Raw genomic sequence first — 25841 nt, forward strand, 5'->3', positions numbered from 1 at the left:
AGCTGCTATGTAGGAGCCGGGCCGGCCCCGCAACCCGCCGGCAATCGGTGAGATTGCAGGACGATGGCCATAGTAAAAGGACAGAGAGGGATAGGGAAAAGGGTCCTATATCAAGTATAAAAGGTGGTGGCAATGTTGCTGCCCCCACTACACAAGGGAGAAACTCAGTTTCAGTATCGGCGCCGTCTTAGGCGGCAGAAGAATGTCCATTCTTCAACTTAGAGTCTGCCGAAATAGTGTTAGGAGGGGCCGGCAGGTTTGGCGCCCCCTCTCACCAAAGGAGAAACATCGTTTCAGTGCCGGGGCCATCATAGGACTAGTCTTCTAAACCGCTGGGAGAAGGTGGCGGCAACATACCCCCACCCCAGGTGCGGTTTAGGGAGGCTTAGCCTCCTATGCCGGCAGCTATAAGTCGGCAGGGGAGTGACTACTCACCCTGCCGGCCTGCCGCCGGCAATAGGCTGAATACTCTGAGATTCTTTTGAAAACCAAAGCCGGACACTCGCCGGCAAGGTGGGAGACAGAAAAACCCTAGCCTAGTCAAGCCGGAGTAACTACTCTATGGCAAGACCGGTGGCATGCAGAGGGAAAGAGGGATTACCCATGACTCTCCATGGAGACAAGTATCGATTTATATAATTCTAGGAGATATACTATTTCCCTTAGAATCGAAAAAAACGATACACAAGGGTAAACGGGGAAATGTCTGAAAGTATACTACATCGCCTAGGTTAGGTAACCTAGGCAAGACGAGATCTTGGTTACCTAAATCACCGAAACTCTAACATATACGATCGACAAGGAAAGAGGAAAATTATGCATACCATAAATATCTTTACAAGTATAATTATGCCTAAATAGCTTTCATAATTTATTAATGCTATTTCAATCGGGAAAGTCTTTCTACTAACTAAAAAACACATGTCTAACGAATGACAGCGCCAATGGCGCCTCCGGTAACACGCCTAGCTCCTAAGCACAATAAATTACTGTACTCTAATTTCACTGTGAAACAGGAGCTAAAGTTATATACATTGTAAAGAATCAATACTCAACTTTCCAGAGGCGAAAGAAGCTGGAGATTGCATAATAATCCTCGCAGAATCGATCGAAAAGGTTAGATCAACAGGGAACACCACCGTGCGAATTCGCTACAAAATTAGGAATAACTGCCATCTTGATACTCAATAGTAGTATGGGAAATAGGGTAACCTTGATAATGGCTCCCCTTCCAAATTTGCCACTCTTCCCCCTCGGGTCGAAAACGCTGTTGGGGTGAAGATCGCTATGTGTCGTATCAAGATATACGTTCCCTGATTTATGCGATATCCTGAATAGAAATTTTAAGGATATTCGCGCCAGGAGTTAGAATTCTGGAGACCTAAAGGTAAATTCTCTGGGAATATCACTGTAGTTCATATACAGGTATCCCTTGGAAGCTACTATTAGGAACCTTCCATCAGGACAACATGGCTTGAGCCCAAAACTTGATTTACACTGTCTGCCAATAAAAGCAAGAATTGGATTTAAAATATGTACAACAACCCACCAAGTAATCAGAACCGGTCCTCCAAAATACTTAATTAAATAGCTACATATTGCGCAGCCAAAATAGACACGAGAATAATTACAGATGGCTTCAAACTATTGGAACCTAGATATATGTTTACTGTAGGCTCCAGAGCCATTAAATATGTGGCCCAAGACTATATAATAAGCTTCCATGAGATATTCAAATGATTGAAGGCATTAAGGCTTTCAAGAGGAAACAGAAGACTTTCTTATTTCATCAGTCATACAACAGTGATGATTTAACAGTAAATGAACACTATGCGATATGAAATGTTAAATATTCTGAACAAAGAAGGTAAAACGACAGTGGAAGTCCTGTAGAGAGTGGAGGTTCCCTTGCTGTATGGGACCAGAAAAGCAGCCGTCAAAGTAAAGTAAAGTAGGTAGTTGCTTCTGTCTTTTTTGCAGAATTTTACGATGATGAGACATGACTTTATCATTGAAAATGTTTACAGTTCTATGGCTAAGTCAGTGCTATCAAGTATTCGAGAGCAAGATCCAAAACATGCATTCCCCTTTTTGCGTTTACCACTGATTTCCTTTTTCAGTTCAATTATTGTTCACACTGTTTTACTTGACCACTTTCAATCTTCTTTGCATGCATGTTTATGATCTAATGAATCAAAGTAGATAAAAAAAGTATCAAAATAAAGATATAGCACAGTGTAAAGTGAAAAATTATGCAGTGTATGTTTACGTTCATCTAAAACAACGGCTAAGGCATAACTGATGGATTTCGACTTGGCGGGCTTTTACTCACACTGGTCTAGTACCAAAATTTGTTTGAGAACAGAGGCATTTTTCACCAAAAATTTATCGTCGAATACCGATTTGTTCCAGCCTTGAAACGTTCGAATACCAAGGTTTTACTGTACACTTTCTTTCTGGCTTCATGGGATATTCAAACTTTCTCCTCTGTGCAAAATCAGATCGGATCAATCCCAGCTCGATATAAGAACATGTCAGGTTTGCAGTTCGTTTAGATAAGAGTCTGGTAATAACAGAACTGTCTCTGCCCATTACCTGTGGGAGTATACCCAGAGGTCCCTTCGATACCAGTATCCTTGGCCTGATGGTAGTTGTTCAAGAAGTTATGCAACAAACCTAGCTCCTTCACAGGACAAAAAACATCTTGTCTGAGAAAGCGGTTGCTATGTAAGTCTTTTATTATTATTATTATTATTGTTGTTATTATCATTACTTGCTAAGCTCCAATCCTAGTTGGAAAAGCAGGATGCTATAAGCCCGAAGGCTCCAACAAGGAAAAATAGTCCAGTGAGGAAAGGAAATGAGGAAATAAATAAACTTCAAGAGAAGTAATGAACAATTAAAATAAAATACTGTATGTTAAGAACATTGATAACATTAGATTAGATCTATCATTTATAAACTATTAAAAAATTTAAAAAAGAAACAAGAGGAAGAGAAACAAGATAGAACAGTGTGCCTGAGTGTACCCTCAAGCAAGAGAACTCTAACCCAAAACAGTGGAAGACCATGGTACAGAGGCTACGGCACTACCCAAGACTAGAGAACATGGGTTTGATTTTGGAGTGTCCTCCTCTTAAAAGAGCTGCTTGCTATAGCTAAAGAGTCTTTTATAACCTTGCCAATAAGAAAGTAGCCACTGAACAATTACAATGCAGTAGTTAACCGCTTGGGTGAAGAATAAATGTTTGATAATCTCAGTGTTGTCAGGTGTATGAGGAAAGACAAGAATGTGTAAAGAATATGCCAGACAATTCGGTGTATGTATAGGCAAAGAAAAAATGAGCCATAACGAGAGAGAGCGGGATCCAACGTATTACTGTCTGGCCAGTCAAAGGATCCAATAACTCTCTAGCTGTAGTATCTCAATGGGTGGTGGGTGCCCTGGCCAACCTACTACCTTTAATGAGAAGTACAGTACAGTAGATCCTTGGTTATTTGAACGTCTCGAAGATAGAATAAATTGGTTTTCAACCAAAATGTTCGCGAAAAAATGCCTCGGTTCTCAAACAAATACCCAGTACTCTACCATTGTGAGGAAAAGCCTGCCAAGCTCAACAACATCAGTTATGCGTTGGCCATTGTTTTGTATGAACGTAAACATATACTCTATCTTGTATTTTGTGTTATACTGTATCTTTGTTTTGTATCCCTTTTTATTTATTTTGATTCATTAGGACTAAAACATGAGTCCAAAGAAAAATAAGACAAGTTGTCAGGTAAAAAGGAAAACAGCACAAATAACTATTGAACTGAAAAAGGAATAATTTCCAAGCACAAAAATGGAATGCATGTTTCGGATCTTGCTCTTGAATACTCTATGGCTAAGTCGACAATATTGACAATTTCAAAGAATAAAGAAATAGTAAAGGGAGCTAATGTTGCTAAAGGAGTGACTACTTTGACAAAACAAAGGGCTCAGGTAGTTGAGAAAGTGGAGAAGCTGTTACCTATGTTTATAAATGAGAAACAGTTATGAGGTGATAGCATTTGCGAGGCTTTTATTTGTGAAAAGAGGCTAGAAATCTATGCTAAGTGGGGGGAAGTTCAAGCTTTTGTTGAAAAAACTCATCCTGATACGGTAATAACCAAAAGGGCTGTACATTTTTTCAATGATAATAATATGTCTCATTACTGTAAGACTGCAAAAAAAAAAAAGGCAAAAGCAATAAACATTGGATAATTTTTTAGCAAAGAAAAACCTGCCCAAAGCAATAGAAAAGGAAAAAGATCCAAAACCTCAATTACCAGACATTTTTATAGAAGGGGACTCTCCCATCGGTAATAACTCCTCCCTTCCCCAAACTGCCATCCACTTATGCTGTCATATCGCAACCAAAAAAAGTAAGTTTTCTCATGTTAAAATTACTTCAAATTTTTTCATTTTTATTGAGTTTTATATGTTTTATTGTATTTAATGTTTGTGTAAAAACTTCGTAACATCCTCACTTTTGATGCTAATATGTCATGCTAATAGCAAATCAACTGGGGCTTGGAATGCATTATTCACTTCTACATTATTTGTAATGAGAACTAATGATTTGGTACTAGAACCAATTGGTATTCGACCATCTTTTTGGAATGAATTACAGATGAATATCGAGGTATTACTCTAGATCAACTGGCCCTTCTTCCCCTTCTTTCTTCCATTTCTTTCTTCCTCTTCTTTGAGGTGCAGCATTCACTCCCTTATTTGCTGGATCTTTTACTAAATATAAGGGAGCTATGTGATCAAGCAACTTTTCTTACAAGTAAATTTTTTTTTTAGAAATTTCTCCCCCATCCTCCCAGATAACCAAATGTTTTTCTTGACTGTCTACTACTTCCTGGCAGTGACCTAGGCTAGCGCTTGATGTGTCTTCATGACCAGGTTAATTGGAGGTTGACAGGAGTCATCAATTTTGCTTCTGTACAGGACCAAAATGCTTTGACATTTCCCATGATAGTAAATCAGTCAGTTTGGTTATAGGGATTTCCTCCCGTCTAAGGATAAGTCTCCTATTAAAGGATGAGTGAATTTATTCATGTAGGATCAAATGGAAGGTTGTTGAAAGGAGATGGGGCGAGGAAAAAGAGTGCTGAATATTTTGAAAGGTTGCTGAGTGTTAGGATAAATGGTAGGTGGACAGATATAATTATTGTTGGAGGTGTTGAAGTGCCAGTAATGAGCGATGAGAATGAGGGAGTGAGTACAAAAGGAAATGAAGAGAACACTAGATGAAATGAGAATAGGAAAAGCACCTTGAATGGATGGTGTGAGGGCTGAGATGGTAAAGGAATGGGGGTTGTGACTGTACTGAAATGTTTGGTGAGATTGTTTGATGTATGATTTATGTTGTCAAAGATGCCAGTGGACTGGGTGTGTGCATGTATTGTTCTACTATACAAAGGTACAGTATGGGAGATGTGCATGAGAGTTGTAATTCTAGGGGTATTACTTTGTTGAGTGTGGTTGGAAAAGTGTATAGTAGAGTGTTAATTAATAGGATTAAGTATAAATCAGAGGATGCAATCTTAGAAGTGTAGGGTGGTTTTAGAAGAGGTAGTGGATGTATGGATTAGACTTGTATAGTTAGGCAGATATGCAATAAATATTTAGCAAAAGGTAAGGAAGTATATGTTGCATTTATGGATCTAGTGAAAGCTTATGATAGAGTTGTTAGGGAAGTGATTTGGAATGTGATGAGGTTATGTAAAATTGGTGAAAGGTTGTTACAAGCAGTGAAGAGTTTATGCATAGGTAGTAAGGTGTGTGTTAGGATTGGAAAGGAAGTGAATGAGTGAGTGAGTAGTTTCCAGTGAGAGTGGAGCTAAAACGGGTATGTGTCATGTTGCCATGGTTGTTCAATTTGTTTGTTGGAGCTGTAAGAGAGGTGAATGCTTGAGTGCTTGGTCGAGGATTGAAACTGACAGATGAGAGTGATCATGAAAGGGACATGAATCGGTTGTTGTTTGTTGATAATACTGTATTGGTTGCTCACTTGGAGGAGAAGCTGTGTTAATTAGTGACAGAGTTTGGAAGGGTGTGTGAGAGAAGGAAGTGAGTTAATGTGGGTAAGAGTTAAGTTTTGAGATGCACGAGAAGGGAGGGGGGTGCTAGATCGAATGTCCTGTTGAGTGTAGAGTTATATAAAGTAGTAGATCATTTTAAGTACTTTGGTTCTGTTGTTGCTGCAAATATTGGAGTGGAAGCACATGTATGTCAGTGGTTGAATGAAGGATATAAAGTGTTGAGGAAAGTTAAGGGAGTGGTGAAGAGTAGAGAGTTAGGGATGAATGTACTGAGAGCTCTGTATAAGAAAGTGATTGTACTAACTGTGATGTAGGGATCGGAGTTGTGGGGAAGGAAAGTGACGGAGAGGCAGAAATTGAATGTGTGCCAGATAAAGTACCTAAGGAGTATGGCTGGTGTATCTCGGTTGGCTAGGGTTAGGAACGAAGTAATAAGGGTGGTAACAGGTATGAGAAATGAATTAGTAGTTAGAATGGAATGTGTTGTGATGTTTTGGCCATGTAGAAGGATGGAAAATTTCTGTCTACTGAAGAAGGTGATGAATGCAAGAGTTGATGGTGAAGTACAATAGGAGGGTGAAGGTTTTGAGTGGATGGATAATGAAAGAAAGCCCTAGGTGACAAGAAGATAGATGTGAGAAAGACAAAAGAGGGTGTTAGAATTGGGAATAAATGGCGAGCAATTGTGACTCAGTTCCGATAGGCCCTACTACTATTGCTGAGGTAGCAGCAGTAGAGAATCAGCATATGAATCTTCATTTGAGGTGGAAAATGGTGGAGGGTGGGCTGTGGCATCCTAGTAGTACCACCCAAACTCGGTTGAGTCCCTTGACAGGCAATGAGGAACGGTGAGAAGAAAAATCCCCTCCTTTGTTTTTGATGTCTGCTACCTGCCAAAATTGCGGGAAGTTCCATGGTACATGGATAGAGGATCAACTCAGAACTTTATAAAGTAATTTGTATTTTTAAATATTTAACTTAGCCGGTGAATATATATAGCTGCAACTCTGTTGCTCGACAGACAAAAAAACAACAAAACTCGCCAGCGATCGCTATACAGGTTGCGGGTGTGCCCACTAGCGCCTACTGTCGGCCAGATACCATACTCGATGTAAACAAAGACTCAATTTCTTCTCTGTCGACGTGTCGACAAGACGTACTTTACTCGCTGTTGAAACCTGGAGTTTTTCCCATCATATTTGGTGAAGTACTTTATTTTGGTTATGAGCTTTCGCAGTACAGGGTTTTTCTTCAAATAAATCCTTGAACTCTTTTTTTGTATCGGATTCATTGTTGATGACTTAGATCGTTTTTTGGAATTTTCCCTTGACCAATTCAAAATGGCTGACCTTTCACAAGTTCCCAAGTTTAGAAAATGCAATGCTAGGGACTGTCATAGGCTTCTTCCAAAGGCTTCTCTCGACCCTCACACTGTTTGTTCCAATTGTCGGGGTAAAACCTGTCAATTGGAAGATCGGTGTGAGGAATGCGTGGGCCTTTCGGAATTCGATTTTATCGAATTTGAGAAGTATACACGCAGACTAGAGAGAGATAGGGTAAGGAGAAGTTCTTCTAGGTCGGTAGATTTTTCCTCTCCTCATGCCCCTCAACCTAATCCTTCCCCTGTAGTGGTTGTTCCTAACCCCCCTCCTAGCACTCAGGAACCATCGATGGCTGACATGATGCGTGCTATCCATGCCTTGGGGGAGAGAGTTGAGTCCCTTGCAAGTGACCGCAATCAACTCATGGCGGATGTTAAGGAACTAAAGTGCCAAAGTGCCGTGGGAAGTGATAAAGTGCCTAGTGTTTCTCAAAGTGTTGTGAACAGTGTTGCGCTTGAGGGTTCGTCTGTTCGTGCCTGTCGTCCTCCTAGTCCGGGACCTCTTGCAAGCTCCCAAGCCCAGGGGAGAAGCAATGTCGTACGACGCATGGGTTCGAGAGGCTTTGATCAGCGAACAGACGTTCCCTCTATGGTATCAGGCGTATCTCCCCAAGATCGCCCCTACCAACGTAAGACGAGAGAGCCCGTTTTTACCTCGTCGTCCGAAGGTGTTTCTCGTAAGAAACTTTGGACCAAGGTCTCACGACCTTTGAAGCGTAAGTCGGTCCCTTCAGGACAAGTCCAACGTCCCGGTTGTAGCCACTGGGTCAGTTCGGACTCGTTGCCGTCATCTGATGACTGCTCGCCGCCTAAGAGAGGCAAAGCGGTACCGCCTCAGTCGCTCACCCCGTCTGTTGCCGCACCTGCTGCCGTAGACCCTAAATGGGTATTGCTACAGGACATGCAGTCCAAGCTTGCGTCCTTGATGGAGGACTTCAATGCGGAGAAGGTTGCTGCTGAACCTTCTGGCCAACAACCATCCAAGCGGTCTGTTGTGCGTCCTGTTGACGCTGAGGTTACTTTCTCGCGTCTACCAGTTGAGGTTGTACCCCCACCGATGCGACCCAGTGTGGTTTGCCAGCCGCACGTTGACGTTAGGCGACGCACGGAGGTGGTTGTTGACGTTCTGGACGTTCAACAACCATCAGAGGTGACTTGTTTTGACGCGGTGCGTCAACCTCCGCAACCCGGTATGGTGTTGACTGCACAACCCAGACGGTCTAAACAGTCTCGGGTGGACGCTGTGCGTCCTCGCGCACCCATGGTTGTTGACAGTTCACAGACTGTGCAGCAGTTCCATGACGTTGCGTCCGGATCCGTCACGTATGCACCAGTGCGACCGGACTCAGCGAGCCAAACGTTGCCCACTCCGTTGCCGTTTCCTCATCAGTTTTCGGATGAGGAACTATCAGATGAGGACGTTGCTGAACCGCAAGAGGATCAACCTTCAGAACTGGACGAACCTAAGGCAACTCAACCATCATTGGACTTTAGAAAAGTCATGGCTGTATTCAAGGAGTTGTTCCCTGACCTCTTTGTTTCTGTGGCTCCTCGTTCGCCGCCGTCAGAGTTTGTGTTAGGCGTGCCTGCTACCACACCTGCCTTTACTAGACTCGTTCTCTCTCGTTCATCCAAGAGAGCTTTGCGGCTGTTGGGAGACTGGTTAGAGACTAAGAAGAGTTTAGGAAAGACAGCATTTGCCTTTTCCCCATCTAAACTCTCGTCTAGATCGAGCGTCTGGTATGCCACGGGAGAAGTTCTCGGCTTGGGAGTTCCTGCCTCTGCCCAGGGCGACTTCTCAAGTCTTGTAGACTCTCCCCGCCGCCTTGCCATGAGACGCTCGAAGATTTGTTGGTCACCATCGGACCTGGACCACCTTCTTAAAGGGATTTTTAGGGCTTTCGAAGTCTTTAACTTCCTAGACTGGTGCCTAGGAGCCCTGAGCAGGAAGATCTCTTCTGCAGATAAGGACGTTTCCTTGCTCATTATGTCCTGCATGGACAAGGCCGTCCGTGATGGGTCCAACGAGCTAGCCGCCTCTTTCACGTCCGGAGTCCTGAAGAAGCGAGAGTCTCTATGTTCTTTCCTGTCTGCTGGAGTGACGCCATGCCAAAGATCCGAGCTACTCTTTGCTCCCCTTTCCAAGTGCCTGTTTCCTGAAGTCTTGGTAAAGGAAATTGCCCTATCTTTAGTTCAGAAGGACACCCACGATCTAGTTGCGTCCTCGGCTCGCAAAGCTCCCCCTTTGCCTACATTGTCTGCTAGACCAAGGTTAGACACTCCAGCGTCTCGTTTTATTCCGCCCTTTCGTGGCAGAGCCTCCAGCAGAGGAGGTGCTCGTGCCGAAGGGAAGCGAGGGAAGATGAAAGGATCCAAGTCCTCTAAGGGCAGAGTCTGACTGCCCGCAACTTCAGACAGCAGTAGGAGCCAGACTCAAGAACTTCTGGCAAGCCTGGGAGAAGAGAGGCGCAGATCAACAATCTGTGAAGTTACTCAGAGAGGGGTACAAGATCCCTTTTGTACGCAAACCCCCTCTAGTGACGTCCCCCATCGATCTCTCTCCCAGGTACAGAGAGGTAGAAAAGAGACAAGCCCTGAAACTGGAAGTGTCTCTTTTACTAGAGAAGGGAGCGGTGGTCAAAGTCTCGGACCTTCAATCACCGGGGTTTTACAACCGTCTCTTCTTAGTATCAAAGAAGACAGGAGGGTGGAGACCGGTGCTAGACGTCAGTGCTCTGAATGTCTTTGTCACAAAGACGAAGTTTTCCATGGAGACCACAAAGTCAGTCTTAGCAGCGGTCAGAAAGGAAGACTGGATGGTCTCGCTAGACCTAAGGGACGCCTACTTCCACATCCCCATTCACTCAGACTCCCAACCTTTTCTGAGATTCGTCTTCGAAGATGTGGTCTACCAGTTTCGGGCCCTGTGCTTTGGCCTAAGCACAGCTTCTCTCGTATTTACGAGGCTGATGAGGAATGTGGCCAAATTCCTCCACTTATCGGACATCCGAGCCTCCCTTTATTTGGACGACTGGCTTCTCAGAGCCTCTTCCAGTCGTCGCTGTCTGAAGGATCTCAAGTGGACTCTAGATCTGACCAAGGAATTGGGACTCCTAGTCAATTTGGAAAAGTCGCAGCTGGTCCCATCCCAAACTATTCTGTATTTAGGGATGGAGATTCACAGTCAAGCTTTTCGGGCTTTTCCGTCGGCCCCCAGAATAGATCAAGCCCTGTTTTCCATCCAGAAGATGCTGAAGAAAGAACGCTGCTCAGTCAGGCTGTGGATGAGTCTGGTAGGGACGCTGTCATCCCTGGAGCAATTTGTATCACTAGGAAGACTACACCTCCGTCCTCTTCAATTCCATCTGGCTTTCCACTGGAAAAAGGACAAGACGCTAGAGGCGGTCTCGATCCCGATTTCCGGAAAGATGAAGTCTTGTCTGACTTGGTGGAAGGACAATATCAACCTAAGAGAGGGTCTTCCCCTGGCTGTTCAGTTACCCAACCACGTTCTCTTCTCGGACGCATCGGACTTGGGCTGGGGCGCGACGCTGGACGGTCGGGAATGCTCAGGTCTGTGGAACACGAGTCAGAGGAGCATGCATATCAACTGCAAGGAGCTGTTGGCAGTTCATCTGGCCTTGAAAAGCTTCGAGTATCTCTTTCGAGGCAAAGTGGTGGAAGTAAACTCGGACAACACCACGGCCTTGGCGTACATCTCCAAACAAGGAGGTACCCACTCACTGACGTTGTACGAGATCGCAAGGGACCTGCTCATCTGGTCAAAATATCGAGACATCTCCCTAGTAACGAGGTTCATCCAGGGCGACTTGAACGTCATAGCAGATTGTCTCAGTCGGAAAGGGCAAGTAATTCCAACAGAATGGACCCTCCACAAGGATGTGTGCAAGAGACTTTGGGCCACTTGGGGTCAACCAACCATAGATCTCTTTGCAACCTCGCTGACCAAGAGGCTTCCAATCTATTGCTCTTCAGTCCCAGACCCAGCAGCAATACATATAGATGCTTTCCTCCTAGATTGGTCACATCTGGATCTCTACGCATTCCCACCGTTCAAGATTGTCAACAAGGTACTGCAGAAGTTCGCCTCTCACGAAGGGACAAGGTTGACGTTAGTTGCTCCCCTCTGGCCCGCGAGAGAATGGTTCACCGAGGTACTTCGATGGTTAGTAGACGTTCCCAGAAGTCTGCCTCTAAGAGTAGACCTTCTACGTCAGCCGCACGTAAAGAAGGTACACCAAAGCCTCCTCGCTCTTCGTCTGACTGCCTTCAGACTATCGAAAGACTCTCGAGAGCTAGAGGCTTTTCGAAGGAGGCAGCCAGTGCGATTGCTAGAGCAAGGAGAGCGTCTACCATTAGAGTCTACCAATCGAAGTGGGAAGTCTTCCGAGACTGGTGCAAGTCAGTTTCTGTATCCTCGACCAGTACCTCTGTAGCCCAAATAGCTGATTTTCTCTTATATCTGAGAAAAGGACGATCCCTTTCAGCTCCCACTATCAAGGGCTACAGAAGCATGTTGGCATCGGTCTTCCGGCATAGAGGCTTAGATCTTTCCAACAATAAAGATCTGCAAGACCTCCTTAAGTCTTTTGAGACCACTAAGGAGCGTCGTTTGGCTACGCCTGGGTGGAATTTAGACGTGGTACTAAGATTCCTCATGTCAGACAGGTTTGAGCCTTTACAGTCAGCCTCCTTGAAAGATCTCACTCTTAAGACTCTTTTCCTGGTATGCTTAGCCTCGGCTAAAAGAGTCAGTGAGATTCATGCCTTCAGCAAGAACATCGGATTTTCGTCGGAAAAAGCTACTTGTTCGCTGCAACTTGGTTTTCTAGCCAAAAATGAGCTACCTTCTCGGCCTTGGCCTAAATCTTTCGATATTCCCAGCTTATCGGAGATCGTAGGCAATGAACTAGAAAGAGTCTTATGCCCTGTTAGAGCTCTTAAGTTCTATTTAAAGCGTACTAAACCTTTACGAGGCCAATCTGAAGCTTTATGGTGTTCAGTTAAGAAACCATCCTTGCCTATGTCAAAGAATGCTTTGTCATACTTTATCAGATTGTTAATACGAGAAGCTCATTCACATCTGAGTGAGGAAGACCGAGCTTTGCTTAAGGTTAAGACGCACGAAGTTAGAGCTGTAGCAACTTCCGTGGCCTTTAAGCAAAATAGATCTCTGCAAAGTATAATGGACGCAACCTATTGGAGAAGCAAGTCAGTGTTCGCGTCATTTTACTTGAAAGATGTCCAGTCTCTTTACGAGAACTGCTACACACTGGGACCATTCGTAGCAGCGAGTGCAGTAGTGGGTGAGGGCTCAACCACTACAATTCCCTAATTCCATATCCTTTTAATATGTCTCTTGAAATGTTTTTAATGTTGTTTTTTATGGGTTGTCCGGAAGGCTAAGAAGCCTTTCGCATCCTGGTTGATTTGGCGGGTGGTCAAAGTCATTTCTTGAGAGCGCCCAGATTAGGGATTTGATGAGGTCCTGTTGTATGGGTTGCAGCCCTTGATACTTCAGCTCCTAGGGGTCTGTCAGCATCCTAAGAGGATCGCGAGGCTCCGTAAGGAAGACGTACTTACAAGGCAGAGTAATCGTCTAAGTCGACTTCCTTACCAGGTACCTATTTATTTTGTTTTCGTTATATTGATAACTTCCAAAATGAAATAAAAACTCTTAGCTTAAACGATGTAAACTTATTTTAACTGGTCTCTACCCACCACCCTGGGTGTGAATCAGCTATATATATTCACCGGCTAAGTTTAATATTTAAAAATGATATTTTAATTATAAAATAAATTTTTGAATATACTTACCCGGTGAATATATAAATTAAATGACCCTCCCTTCCTCCCCAATAGAGACGCAGTGGGATGAGAAGAAATTGAGTCTTTGTTTACATCGAGTATGGTATCTGGCCGACAGTTGGCGCTAGTGAGCACACCCGCAACCTGTATAGCGATCGCTGGCGAGTTTTGTTGTTTTTTTGTCTGTCGAGCAACAGAGTTGCAGCTATATATATTCACCGGGTAAGTATATTCAAAAATTTATTTTATAATTAAAGTATCATTTTTCTTAACTATACAAACCTGAGTCTTTTAAGTTGTACTTCTTGCCTCAACCACCCTGCAAGTCCTAGTCTGAAAGTCAAAGTGAGGTCTCAGTGGCCTTTTGGGTGGGCAGGGCTTCCCCACCACCCATCAGTAATTACCGCCGTCTAATTAAAGTGTCAACAGCTGTATCTAGCTTTGCTGAAGTAGGTAGTGAGTTGGCCAATAGTGAGTGGGTTGGCTAGGGCATCAGCTACCCGTTAAGGTACAACTGCCAGAGAGTTACTGGGTCCTCTGTCTGGCCAGACAGTACTACATTAGATCCCTCTCTCTGGTGTTAGGACTTACTTCTCCTTTGCCTACACATACCCCAAATAGTCCTCAGTCCTCATACCCTGTCAACACTGAGATTAGCAAACAATTCATGTTTGCTCAAGGGGTTAACTACTGCACTGTAATTGTTCATTGGCTACTTTCCTCTTAATAAGGGTAGAAGAGAGATTTTTAGCTATGGTAAACAGACCTTCTAGGAGAAGGACACCCCAAAATCAAACCATTATTCTCTAGTCTTGGGTAGTGTCATAACCTCTGTACCATGGTCTTCCACCATCTTGGGGGTAAAGTTCTCTTGCTTGAGAGTACACTCAGGCATACTATTCTATCTTATTTCTCCTCCTCTTGTTTTTTTTAAGATTTTTATAATTTAAATATGAAAGATCTATTTAAGTGGTGTTCTTTAAATGTTTTATCTTAATTTTTCATTACTTCTCGTAGTTTCCTTATTTCCTTTCTTCACTCAGCTACTTTCCCTGTTGGAGGCCTTGGGCTTATACCAGCTTGCTTTTCAGTCAAGGGTTGTAGGTTAGCAAGTAATAAAGGATTCAAGCTTGTATTCTTAGGAAAAATACAAATTACTTTAAAAATGTGCAATTTTTTTCTTCAACAGTAACATGAGTGAACGGGCAATTTGCCGTGTGGTGTTTGGAGCTTCTGAAATTAGCCTGTCTTCAGGGCTATATCATCGAGTTGAAGCAGTTTCTCATGCTCTCAATCAGCATGATTATCCACCTTATTCCAGTCCTCCAAACTGTAAGTATTTTATCAATTAAGTTTAGGGTGCATAAGCCAAATTTGAATTGCCATATTTATTTCCAGTTGGTTTTCATTAAGTAAATTTACTGTACAGGTATAGGAAATAACAATGGTGCAAAGAAAATTTCTCCCATATACTGGTTGATCTATATTTTGATGTAAAAAGTTTCATGCAGTTATTGTTATTAACCTTCTTCAAGTGTTGGCCCCTTGTAATTAAACTATCATTCTAGAATTTAATGATATTTTGTAAGAGAATGTTCTTATTAATTGATTTACTATGAAGAAAGTGAGGCAAGTGTATTTAGGTAGTGACATTGAATCTTTCAAGTGCTTCATACTATGATTTTTTTATGCGAGGTATTTTCAATTACTTTACATTTGACACACATGTAAGAAATTGCATGTTCTGCACTTATGCTTTTCTTTAAATTTGCCCAATATTTCTATAAAATGAGAACCTTTTCTTTAAGTGTTTATACCATACAACAAGGAAGTTCTTTATGGTAAAATTTGAAATTATGGTCATTGGTGGAGAAATTTATACGGCACTGTATTTCATTTGCATTGTGCTGTGTATTATTATTATTATTATTATTTTTATTTCTGGGCTGGACCTGTGTCGCTCCGTGAAATGCTCCTTTAGCACCATTTCTAAGGCATAGTTATTGCTAAATATATCAGAGAAAAAGGATGCATAGAATGCCAGGAATAAACCCAGCTCGCTCACTCTATGAGTGTCGGTATAGTAAATTGGGGTGTGATAGAACCACGTCCATAGGTCCCCCGCCAGTTAGACCTCTCCCTCATCAACATCCCCCGTCTGCTGCCTCCTACTACGACTATCCTTCCCCACCCCTACACCTCCCCACCCCCTTAACTCATTCCTCCATAGCACCAGCGTTGGTCAGACGTGTTTTGCTTTGCTCTGTATTGTTTTGTGTTTTGAAGATGTCCGACGTTTTAGAGATCCCTGCTCCCAAGTTTAGTATTATATTTGTCTGGTTGGGATTTCTAGGTAGCGACACTCATTTAACTCGTGTTGGGTTTTCTAATTTTATAATTTTATCGCCGCTTGTTCGGGTTCCCCTACGGGGTTCGCCTGCGGCCATTTTGGTGTCGCTTTCTCGTGATCTCTTTGTTTATCGGTCTTTCATTTAGTTCCTTATACTGTACTATTTGTAAGCCCTTTTTATGTTATGGACATCTCATTTAATGTTTTGGCATGATTTTATTTTATTTTTGACTTTTTGCGCTGTGATTGTTAGCCTACTTGGCCGAACCATATGCGGTTTCGGTAGGTAGCTTTTCTTGCCAGCCTTTATGTTTTTTGAGTAGTTTACATGGAGTCGAACATGTGTGTTTTATTTTTGTTTGGTTGTTCTGGATCGTTATTTTACCCGATTTCGGAAGCCTTGTTGGTGTTTAATTGCTTTGTGTCCTTTCCTTTTCGGCATCTACCCGATTTTGAAAGGTTTAGCTTTTATTTTGTTACACCATGTTCTTTTCCCCCTAATGTCCTCATTTTGCTTGTTAGCATTTATTCTAGTCATTATTCACGTCTGCCATTATATTGTGTTATTACGTACTACGCGGGAAGCTACATGCTTGCCGCCCTTTCGGGTCCTTTCTTTGTGTTTCGGTGGGTGCCCCCCCCCCCCTCCGATCACAATGGTCACCTGATTTTGTGCTGCTGGTCCCCCCCCCCCCCCCCCTCTTGGTGTCCTTCCCCTTACGCCTTTCGCCTCCCTCTTCCTAGGGGGTAGGCTTTCTTCACGTGCTTTTCTTGTAGAAAACGGGAAGTTCCTCGAGGTGGGGGGTAGGCTCATACGCTCACTACGTCGGTGTGGATAGTGCTCTATCCTCTTTTTGCCTCGGTTAGCCACCAGGCATTCGGGACTGGGTATGTGCCTCGTCTCGTGACCCACACACACACACACATACACGCACACGTGTTATCCATCCATGTTGTTATCCTCTCGTTCCGGAGGGTTGGGATAATTAAGATTCATTTCTACGTATGGTAGTTGTCTTTCTTCGATCGGATTCAGATATCCTACTCTGTTCTGATACCATTCTTTATCCTATATTTGTTAACGTTTTCTGTTGTTGGTTGGTTCAGGGGAGGGCGCCTGCGGCGAAGCTTATAATGTATTTTGGGGTTACATACATGGCATTTTTGCGCCTGACTTACGCATGTATTCCTGGGTTATTACTATATTATTTTAGTCTGTACCGGACTTTCCCATGTCTTTCGGCGCCTCATTTATGTTTATTCCCATCTGTTTTTGTCAAGTTATCCTGTTTTCCGGAGCCTATGGATTTTGATGGTTGTTTTTAGTCTGCTTGTCCTTTCTCGCTTACGCTTCCCACTCCGGTTGGTATCCCGTATTCTGAGAATTTCTTTATATTTATATTCTATAAGACTAGTTATTTATATTCATTCATCGTTCTGGGTTCCGGATATTTAGGTATTTTTTTCGGACATACAGATTGGTCTGTTGTTTTAAATGCTATTTCATACTCCATTAGCTCTTACGTTTGCATGTTTTCCGCTGATGGTAGAATATACTCTTTATGATTTCCGCCAGTGAGTCCCTGGCACGGATTTATTTTATTCTCATGTACCAATTTATCTTACAGGTGGTACGTTGTCAGGAGACGGCATGCACTGCTGTGTTGCAGCAACCTTATGGGCATGAGGTTTGCCGTTCTCATGCCGGGTGTGCTGTCCCGGTGGGCGATCTGTTAGTCTGGCATCCGGATGGGTGTGAGATTTGTTATGCCCTGGTCTCTGATCTGACTGGTGATTCAGTATGTATCTTTTCTGTCTGCTTTAAACTTGTTGTGACATTGATTACTTTTATATGGTAATATTTTGATACATACTACATTGAACTGATATTAGTTCTTTTTTCCCTGCATCACCTTTCTATGTTTTAATCCGGGTATATCTCTTTGAGGCCTCCTCCGCCGTCAAGAGCGCTTCCTTGCAACCCTCAAGACCTGGGTAGGTGGTTTTGGCCGTAATGTTAAGGCCAAACAGCCTTATGTTTTGTCGGAGGAAATGTGTTCCCTCTTTTACCCTAATGCCAAGATGTCGACGGCGGTGGCATCTGATGTGGCAGCACTGATCATCGCCTGGATTCGGGAGGAGACTCAAGCCTTTCCTGATGATTTAGTAGGGCTGAGCGATGATGTTCTCGATGACGTCGCGGCCATTAACTTGGTTGTTGAGCCTATGGTCGTCGATTCGACTGGTACAGGTAGGGTGGTAGGTAAGGCAGGTGATGTAAGGCCTCTGATACCATTCCTTAGTCCAGCTCATTCTCTCTCTTCTTCTGATACTTCTTTTTGGGGGTTTTCCTGGTAGGGTCATGGACAAATCATGCTCAGTGGTTCTTAAGCTTAAACATGTTAAAGACTTTACCTAAGGTTAGTAAGCCTTCCAAAATCCTTAAGTCTCTTTCCATCAAGACATCCTCGGCTGGTCGACGACGTCCAGTCTTGGAAAAAATTTCTCCGACGGCTTCAGGCTTGAGAGCGAGGGGTTCAAAAGCCAAGTCTCCAGAATTGGCTTTTGACTCAGTAGCCTTTTCAAGTCAGTTAATGGAGAAAGTGGGTAGCATTGTGCAATCCCATATTGTTCCTATTGCTGACCAACTCCAATCCATGAACTCTTTCGGCCAGAGGCTGCAGAACCAGGAGTCCGTGATGGAGTCACCTTTTGAGATCCAGCCTCCCACAACAACAGCAGTTTGTGATCCCGGATGCATCGAAGCTCCCGGCTTTTGTGAAGAGCAACTCATGTAGGTTACGTGCGCTTAACGGATGAGGCGCTTGTTAGGGTGGATAAGGTGCCGAGGGAGACTTATTTTCCCTAAGGAGCAGGCTCAGTCCGCCTGAGTCCGGACCCTCACTGAGTGGGAATGTGTAAATACGAAGTTGACTCCTCACAAAGGCACATATACTATGTTTTTCGCCAAGGAGCTTACTCCTACTCCGTGCACCACCAAGGTGGCGGACCTTACCTTGCCAGCGGCCATGAAAGATAAGCCTATGCCTCAACTTTGGGAGACTGATTTAACTTCTTTGGCTTTCACGGGAGACCAAGATTGCTGGATTGATGCTCCGTCGACCTTCACGGTGGGGAAGTTGGCTCCGGACTGTGCTACGACACAGTTCAGTGAACTTCTTTCTCGGTTGCCTGATTCTTTGATTCGTACGGAGTATGAGGCACGAGTCCGATTGAGTAGGTCTCTCAATTCGGTTACTATGGCGGAAATGTCTTTCTTAGTGTATGCGGATATGGCTCTGTTTAAGATCCTTAACAAGTCTCTCCTTCACACGCTTCAGTGTGATCTTTATGACCGCTGTCGCTCGCCGAGCTTGCCGAAAGTACGTCTTTGCGGACGCTTCCATCCGCCATCAACCCAACAAGTTGATCAAGTCCCTGGTCTGGGGGGCAGATCTTTTTCCTGAAGACATGGTCAACGCTGTTCTCAGTGAGGCAGCTCGTGTCAATTAGACCCTTCGTGTGAGGTGGGGTCTTGTCCCTAAGCGGAAGTTTGACTCTGCTAACCCGCAATTGAGGGGTAGGAAAAAGGTGAGACGGTTTCTTCCTTTTCAGAGTTCCCAACCCCAACCTGTGGTTCAGGCAGTACCTGTCTCTCAGGTGAGGCATGCATCCCCCTCTAAGTCTCAGCCCCAACAGCAGTTCATATTGGTGAGCCAGCCATCTCAGCCTTCGACTTCCTTCTCCACTTCGCCGGCTTTTAATCCTGCCTTTGAATCCCAGGGCCTGATTCAGGGATATAATAGGCAGCAAAGAGGAAGTAGGTCTAGAGGACCCTTTCGGTACAGGGGAGGTGGTCGAGTCTCTGGAAGGGGCTGGGGATCCCGTGAGAACCGTGGTGGCAGGCCATCGGCAACCCAATGAAGATCCGCGGGGGGGGGCTATATTTGTTTCGGAAGAATTGGACCTTCAGCAGTTGGGCACGCAGCATAGTTTCCAACAGGCTAGGGTGGAATTGGATTCAGGGACCCGCTCCACCGGTCGCTTTTTATCAGAGTCCAATGACAACTCACCGAATTCGCGCGAGATCTTCTTCTAAAAAATGCGGTTCAACAGGTCAGCCCCTTAAAATTTCAAGGTTGCTTGTTCAGCGTGCCAAAGAAAGACTCTGCCGAACGAAGGGTCATTTTAGACCTGTCTCGTTTGAATACCTTCATTCAATGCGACAACTTCCATATTGTGACCGTCTCGCAGGTACGGACCTTACTTCCTCGTGGGGCCGTCACCACCTCTATCAATCTTACAGACGCTTACTATCATGTTCCGGTAGCGCGTCATTTTCGTCCGTTTCTGGGATTCAAGCTAGGCAATTGGACATTCGCTTTCAAGGTGATGCCTTTCGGTCTTAACATAGCTCCCAGGGTGTTCACGAAGTTAGCGGACTCGGTAGTCCAAGAGTTGAGGACTCAGGGCGTACAGTTGGTGGCCTATCTGGATGATTGGCTTATTTGGGCCAACAACAACGAAGAATGCCGAGAGGCAACAGACAAAGTCATCAAGTTTCTGGAACACTTCCGAGTAAATTTAAAAAAGTCCCGCCTGGTTCCGGCGTTGTGCTTCCAATGGTTAAGTCTCCAATGGAATCTGGACACTCGCAAGTTGTCGATTCCCCCGAGAAAGAGGAAGGAGATCGCAAGAGCCACAAGAAAGTTTATAAGAGCCAAATTTATGTCTCAAAGGAACCAGGAGAGGGTCTTGGGTTCTCTCCAGTTTTCTTCCGTCACGGACGTTCTGTTGAAAGCCAAGTTGAAGGACATCAACCGGGTGTGGCGGTCCAGAGCAAACGACAGTCTCCGGGAACAAGGTTTCAACAATTCCAGCTATTCTCAAGAAAAGGCTTCTCCCATGGACGAAGGTTAAGAATTTGACAAAGTCGGTACCCCCTCAGTACCCTCCGCCGGCGTTGGTAGTCCATACGGACGCCTCCCTCACCTGGTGGGGGGATTATTCCCCGTTTAAGAAAGTACAATGCTTGTGGTCAACGACCTTTCGTCAAATGCATATCAATATTCTGGAAGCCATGGCCGTCTTCCTGACCCTGAAGAGGCTCTCCCCGTCCCAGAATCAACATATCAGATTAGTTCTGGACAGTACAGTGGTAGTTCATTGCATCAACGGGGAGGCTCCAAGTCCGGTCACATCAATCACTTGATGATTGCCATCTTTTCCTTGGTGACAAAGAACCATTGGCATTTGTCAGCAGTTCACCTAGAGGGCGTCAGAAACGTCGTGGCCAATGCCCTATCTCCGATGACTCCCCTGGAATCGGAATGGTCCCTGGACCGTCAGTCGTTCCGTTGGATTTGCAAGCAGTTTCCAGGTCTTCAGGTGGACCTCTTCGCCACGAATTCCAACCACAAATTCCAGTGTTACGTAGCCCCCAACCTGGACCCTCTGGCCTATGCCACGGACGCCATGTCACTCTACTGGAACACCTGGCAAAGGATCTACCTGTTTCCTCCGGTCAACATGTTGATGAGAGTTTTGGACAGGCTTCGGTCCTCCCACGGTCAGGCTGCCCTCGTGGCTCCCAACTGGCCGAAGAGCAATTGGTTTTCTCTCCTGGCGGAGCTAGGTGTCCAGCCTCGACAGCTTCCCAACCCATTGCTGACTCAAACAGTTCAAACTCGCAGTGTGTCAGCTTCCTCAGGAAATCTGAATGCCCTTACTTTATGGACTTCATGAAATTTGCTGCTCAGAAAGATGCTGCTATCAATCCTCTTAACACTTTGTTCCTGGAATCGGATAAGAGGGATTCTACCCTTCGGCAGTATGATTCTGCTGTTAAGAAGTTGGCAAAGTTTCTGAGAGATTCGGATGTTAAGACGATGACTCCCAATCTGGCAGTTACCTTTTTTCGAACTTTGTTTGAAGGGGTTTAGCTGCAAGTACCATTACCACGATTAAATCCACTTTGAAGAGGATATTTCAATTCGGGTTCAATATTGATCTTACGGATTCGTACTTCGTATCCATTCCCAAAGCTTGTGCTAGACTGAAACCAGCAACACATCCTACCACAGTTTCTTGGTTTCTCAATGATGTCCTTAAATTGGCTTCTGACACTGATAATGATTCTTGCTCCTACATAATGCTTCTTCGGGAAACGTTATTTTTGTTGAGTTTGGCTTCCGGAGCCAGAATATCTGAGCTATCAGGTTTATCGAGAGAACCGGGCCACATTGATTTTCTTCCGTCTGGGGAGGTCTTGCTCTCTCACCGGATAGACGGTTCTTGGCTAAAAATGAGGATCCCCAGTCTAGAGTGACCCCATGGAAAATTGTTCCACTTTCTCAGGATCCCTCCTTGTGTCCTGTTTACACACTCAAAGCTTATTTGCATAGAACTTCTATTACATCTTCAGGCCCTTTGTTTATCGGGAATGTGGTGGAACTCTTTCCCTAAAGGGGATTAGGCAGCAAATGCTTTATCTTATTAAACAAGCCAATCCTCTTTCAGTTCCTCATGCCCATGATGTCCGGGCAGTGGTGACTTCAGTTGATTATTTCCATCACATGAATTTTGAAGATTTGAAACTGTACACCGGTTGGAAATCTACAATCTTTAAACATCACTATTTAAAATCCTTGGAGGCCCTTAAATTTGCATTGGGAGTATAGTTCCTCTGGATATAGAAGAACCATTGTAACTAGGTCCTATTTTCTTTCAACTCCCTTTTTCTTTTTGATCTTGTCTCCTTATAAGGAGCGGGTTTAACCTGCCTTGCCTACTCCCCCTACCGTCCTTTTGTTGTAATTTTGATTTGCACCCTACCCTCTGTTTACATTGTATAATTTGCATTTGTAATTTTATTGGTTGTAATTACATTTTTAATTTTGAGAGTTTACCCAGTACAGTATATCTAACTGTATTGTATGCTTTGTGTTTTATGATAGTTTATGTTTTTGTGTTATTAAACTCTCTTTTTACATAATCGGTTCTTGGTTTCAGTTCCTTATGTTTAACTTTTCCCAAGCTTGAACCATTTCTCTATTATGATTTCACGGAGCGACACAGGTCGAGCTCAGAAAAGGGATTTTGACGAAGGAAAAATCTATTTCTGGGCGAGAAACCTGTGTCGCCCTGTGATCCCACCCTTTTCCTTTTTCCCTCACCCTGGCTAGTTCAAGCTTGGGGTGCTGGGAGGAATGAGTTAAGGGGGTGGCGAGGTGTAGGGTTGGGGAAGGATAGTCGTAGTAGGAGGCAGCAGACGGGGTATGTTGATGAGGGAGAGGTCTAACTGGTGGGGGACCTATGGTCGGGGTTCTATCACGCTCCAGTTTACTATACCGACACTCATAGAGTGAGCGAGCTGGGTTTATTCCTGGCATTCCATGCATCCTTTTTTCTCTGGTATATTTAGCAATAACTATGCCTTAGAAATGGTGCTAGAGGAGCATTTCACGGAGCGACACAGGTTCCAAGCCCAGAAATAGATTTTTCCTTCGTCGAAATCCCTTTATTATTATTATTATTATTTCTAGGCTCAATCCCGTGCCGCCCAGTGAAATGCTCCTAATGCACCATTTCAAAGGAATATAACTGCTAATATTACCAGAGAAAAAATGTATAGGAATGCTAGGTTGAACTAGCTCGCTCACCTAATGGTGTCGGTATAAACTGGGGCGAAATACCAGAGGTGTCGTACCATTTAGACTTCTCTTCGAAATCCCTCAATAGTGAGGTGCGGTTCAACCTCCCCTGCCTACTAACTCTACCCACGCTTGCCCATCACTCCTTTCTAGCACCTGTTATTATTAAGTCCAACGTGTTTTTTCTCGTGTTCACCCTTGGATTTATCATTATTTTCTCATCGATGGCCGATTCCCAAGATACCCCATCGAAGTCAAGTACTTTATCCATGAGTTTAAGCGTGATTGGGCAGTGTAGCCTTTGTTTTTATTAATTGAGAAGTGTTTATATATGAACGGCGTCCCCGTTCTTACCGTTCATGGTTCGGCTCTGCCCTTTCTCGCTAGTTCGCCCGTCATTAATATTCGTTCAATCTTTTAGGAGTTTTTTCCTTACATTCAGATAGTACACCGATTATATGCTTTCATCTAGCATTATTTTTATGTTATCCTATGATATCAGTGTTAGCGTTTCATCAAGGCGTAGGTTATGTTGGTATGCCTGCATTCGTGCATGTTGGTGGATAGCGTCACCATTGAGATTGTTTCGCTAGTTCTAGGAGCAATTAAAGACGACCGTCTCACTTATTGTTATTAAACCTTTTAGTTTTATTACGCTCCACCTAGTTTTACATTTGGTTCGAGTGGGACTCTCGCGTATCTTTGTTTTTACTGTTCGATCTACCGCTTCAGTAACTAGGTTGGTACCCCTGCTTTCCATCTGCGGATGGCGTCATGCTTCCTCCCTTACCACTCGCCCGAGTCCCTCTCTCGCCATATTATTTCTGCATGCCTAGCCTTCCTTACGTGATTTCGCTTTTAATTCATTAATTATTTTTATGTATTTGTGCATTGATATTGTATTTATTGCTTTACTCCGTTATGATAATATTTTTGGGATTTTTCATGTCATGTTGAGGGGATCTCCAGTTGGTAGTCCTGTCTATCACCACCCGCACTGGTGATTCCCTGGTACCATACCCCCCCCCCCCCCACCACCACAGGTTGGGGAGGCTATTCCATCCCCCCCCTCCTCCAGTGTACACCCTTCCTCTCACTCGATGGTTGTTGGTTATGACATACGGGTCAAGTATGCTTGTTCCTCAGTCTTCCCTCAACGTTCCGACATATTGAGGACTGAGTGTACCCACGGGGTGTGACTTAGTCTCATTCATACCGGGCGGTTTTTCGTCTCCCCCCTCCCGTCGCCCCGATTGGCCATCGGTCGGGGGAGGGGGAGGGCCGGGACCACCGGGGACTATCACACGTGATTAGTCGGTATTCCTACACCTTCTTGGTGTAACCTTTGCTTTTAGCTATGGTTGTAAGAATGAGCACTTCTAATTAGGAGTGTCCCCACCTACGGTACCTCCTGCTATTATCGTCCGCATAGGACTTATTAATATCCCATATCATTATATATTATATTCTACATGGATCATTACCTTCGTCCCGGTACCTCCGGTAGGGTAGTGGGGGTTCCATTGGCTCCCCCCGCGCTCCCTCGTTGTACCCTCCCGTCATCAGACATCGGAGCCTCCGGGCTCTTAACTACAGGATCTGTTGACACTGACACAGTTTTTGATTCCTAACCTCCCTCCGGGAGCTCTATTCAATTACAGACATTAGTTTTAGATCATAATTGGAGTTCTCTATTTATGTATTTTAAGGATGTATCTTAAGTTACTTTAAGTTTACTTTAAGTTACTTTAAGTTTACTTTACCAGCCCTGTTCCCCGGCCCCTGGGGCCCCGGAACTAGTTATGATTATCATTATTCATCACTGTTTTTTTTTTGCATCCTTTTTCATCCCCGGCTCTGCCGGATTGCTCTTGGAATAGTCTCAGTTCTCTGCATGTTTAGTCTAAGGCTATACATTTTATTTTATTGGCAGGTCCCGGACCCTCCGGGACCCCTTATAGAGAAACTAGTAGATGCTCATAGACTATTCCTTTTACAGGTGGTCCGTTGCCGGATGACAGCCTGCGCGGCCGTCCTTCAACAACCTTGCGGACATGCGGTCTGTCGGTCCCACGCTGACTGTGGGATTCAGATGGACGATATTGTTGTATGGCACCCTGACAACTGCCTTGTCTGTTATGACCTTATCTCCACCCTCTCTTCAGATTCAGTGAGCCTCTTTCAGTCGTTTTTGCATTTACATCCCTTTGCCTTCTGTTATGAATCTTCGGTTTCATTCATCAGTTTGTCCCTCGGGTTTGCTAACCTTATCCCCGTCCTTTCAGAGTTCCCAGGCGGCTAAAACCTCAGCAAGAGCCACTTTGAAAGTGTGGGAAGGCGGCTTCGCCCGTAACGTTAAGGCCAAGAAGCCCTACGTCCTCTCCGAAGATTATTGTAATCTTATCTACCCAAACGCAAAATCTTCGGCAGCAGTGCCTAAGGAGATGGCGGCCCCTATAATTGCCGACATTGCAGAAACTGTGGAACTCAATCTCGTTCAGGATACGGACATCGCTGACGACCTGGACCCCATTGAAGACAATGTTGCGGCTCTGAA

General features: G+C 44.3%; 1 protein-coding gene across 2 annotated transcripts in view; it reads left to right on the plus strand.

Annotated features, from left to right (window-relative positions):
• Positions 1-25841, plus strand: part of Vps13B (vacuolar protein sorting 13B) — a 418333-nt gene that overhangs the window by 90427 nt on the left and 302065 nt on the right. For both annotated transcript variants that reach the window (XM_068386782.1, XM_068386783.1), the window contains exon 12: positions 14472-14614. In XM_068386782.1, the coding sequence (XP_068242883.1) occupies positions 14472-14614 (143 nt within the window). The remainder of the gene's footprint in view (positions 1-14471; positions 14615-25841) is intronic.

This window comes from Palaemon carinicauda, chromosome 14 (assembly GCF_036898095.1).
Source record: "Palaemon carinicauda isolate YSFRI2023 chromosome 14, ASM3689809v2, whole genome shotgun sequence".
NCBI classification, from domain to species: domain Eukaryota; kingdom Metazoa; phylum Arthropoda; class Malacostraca; order Decapoda; family Palaemonidae; genus Palaemon; species Palaemon carinicauda.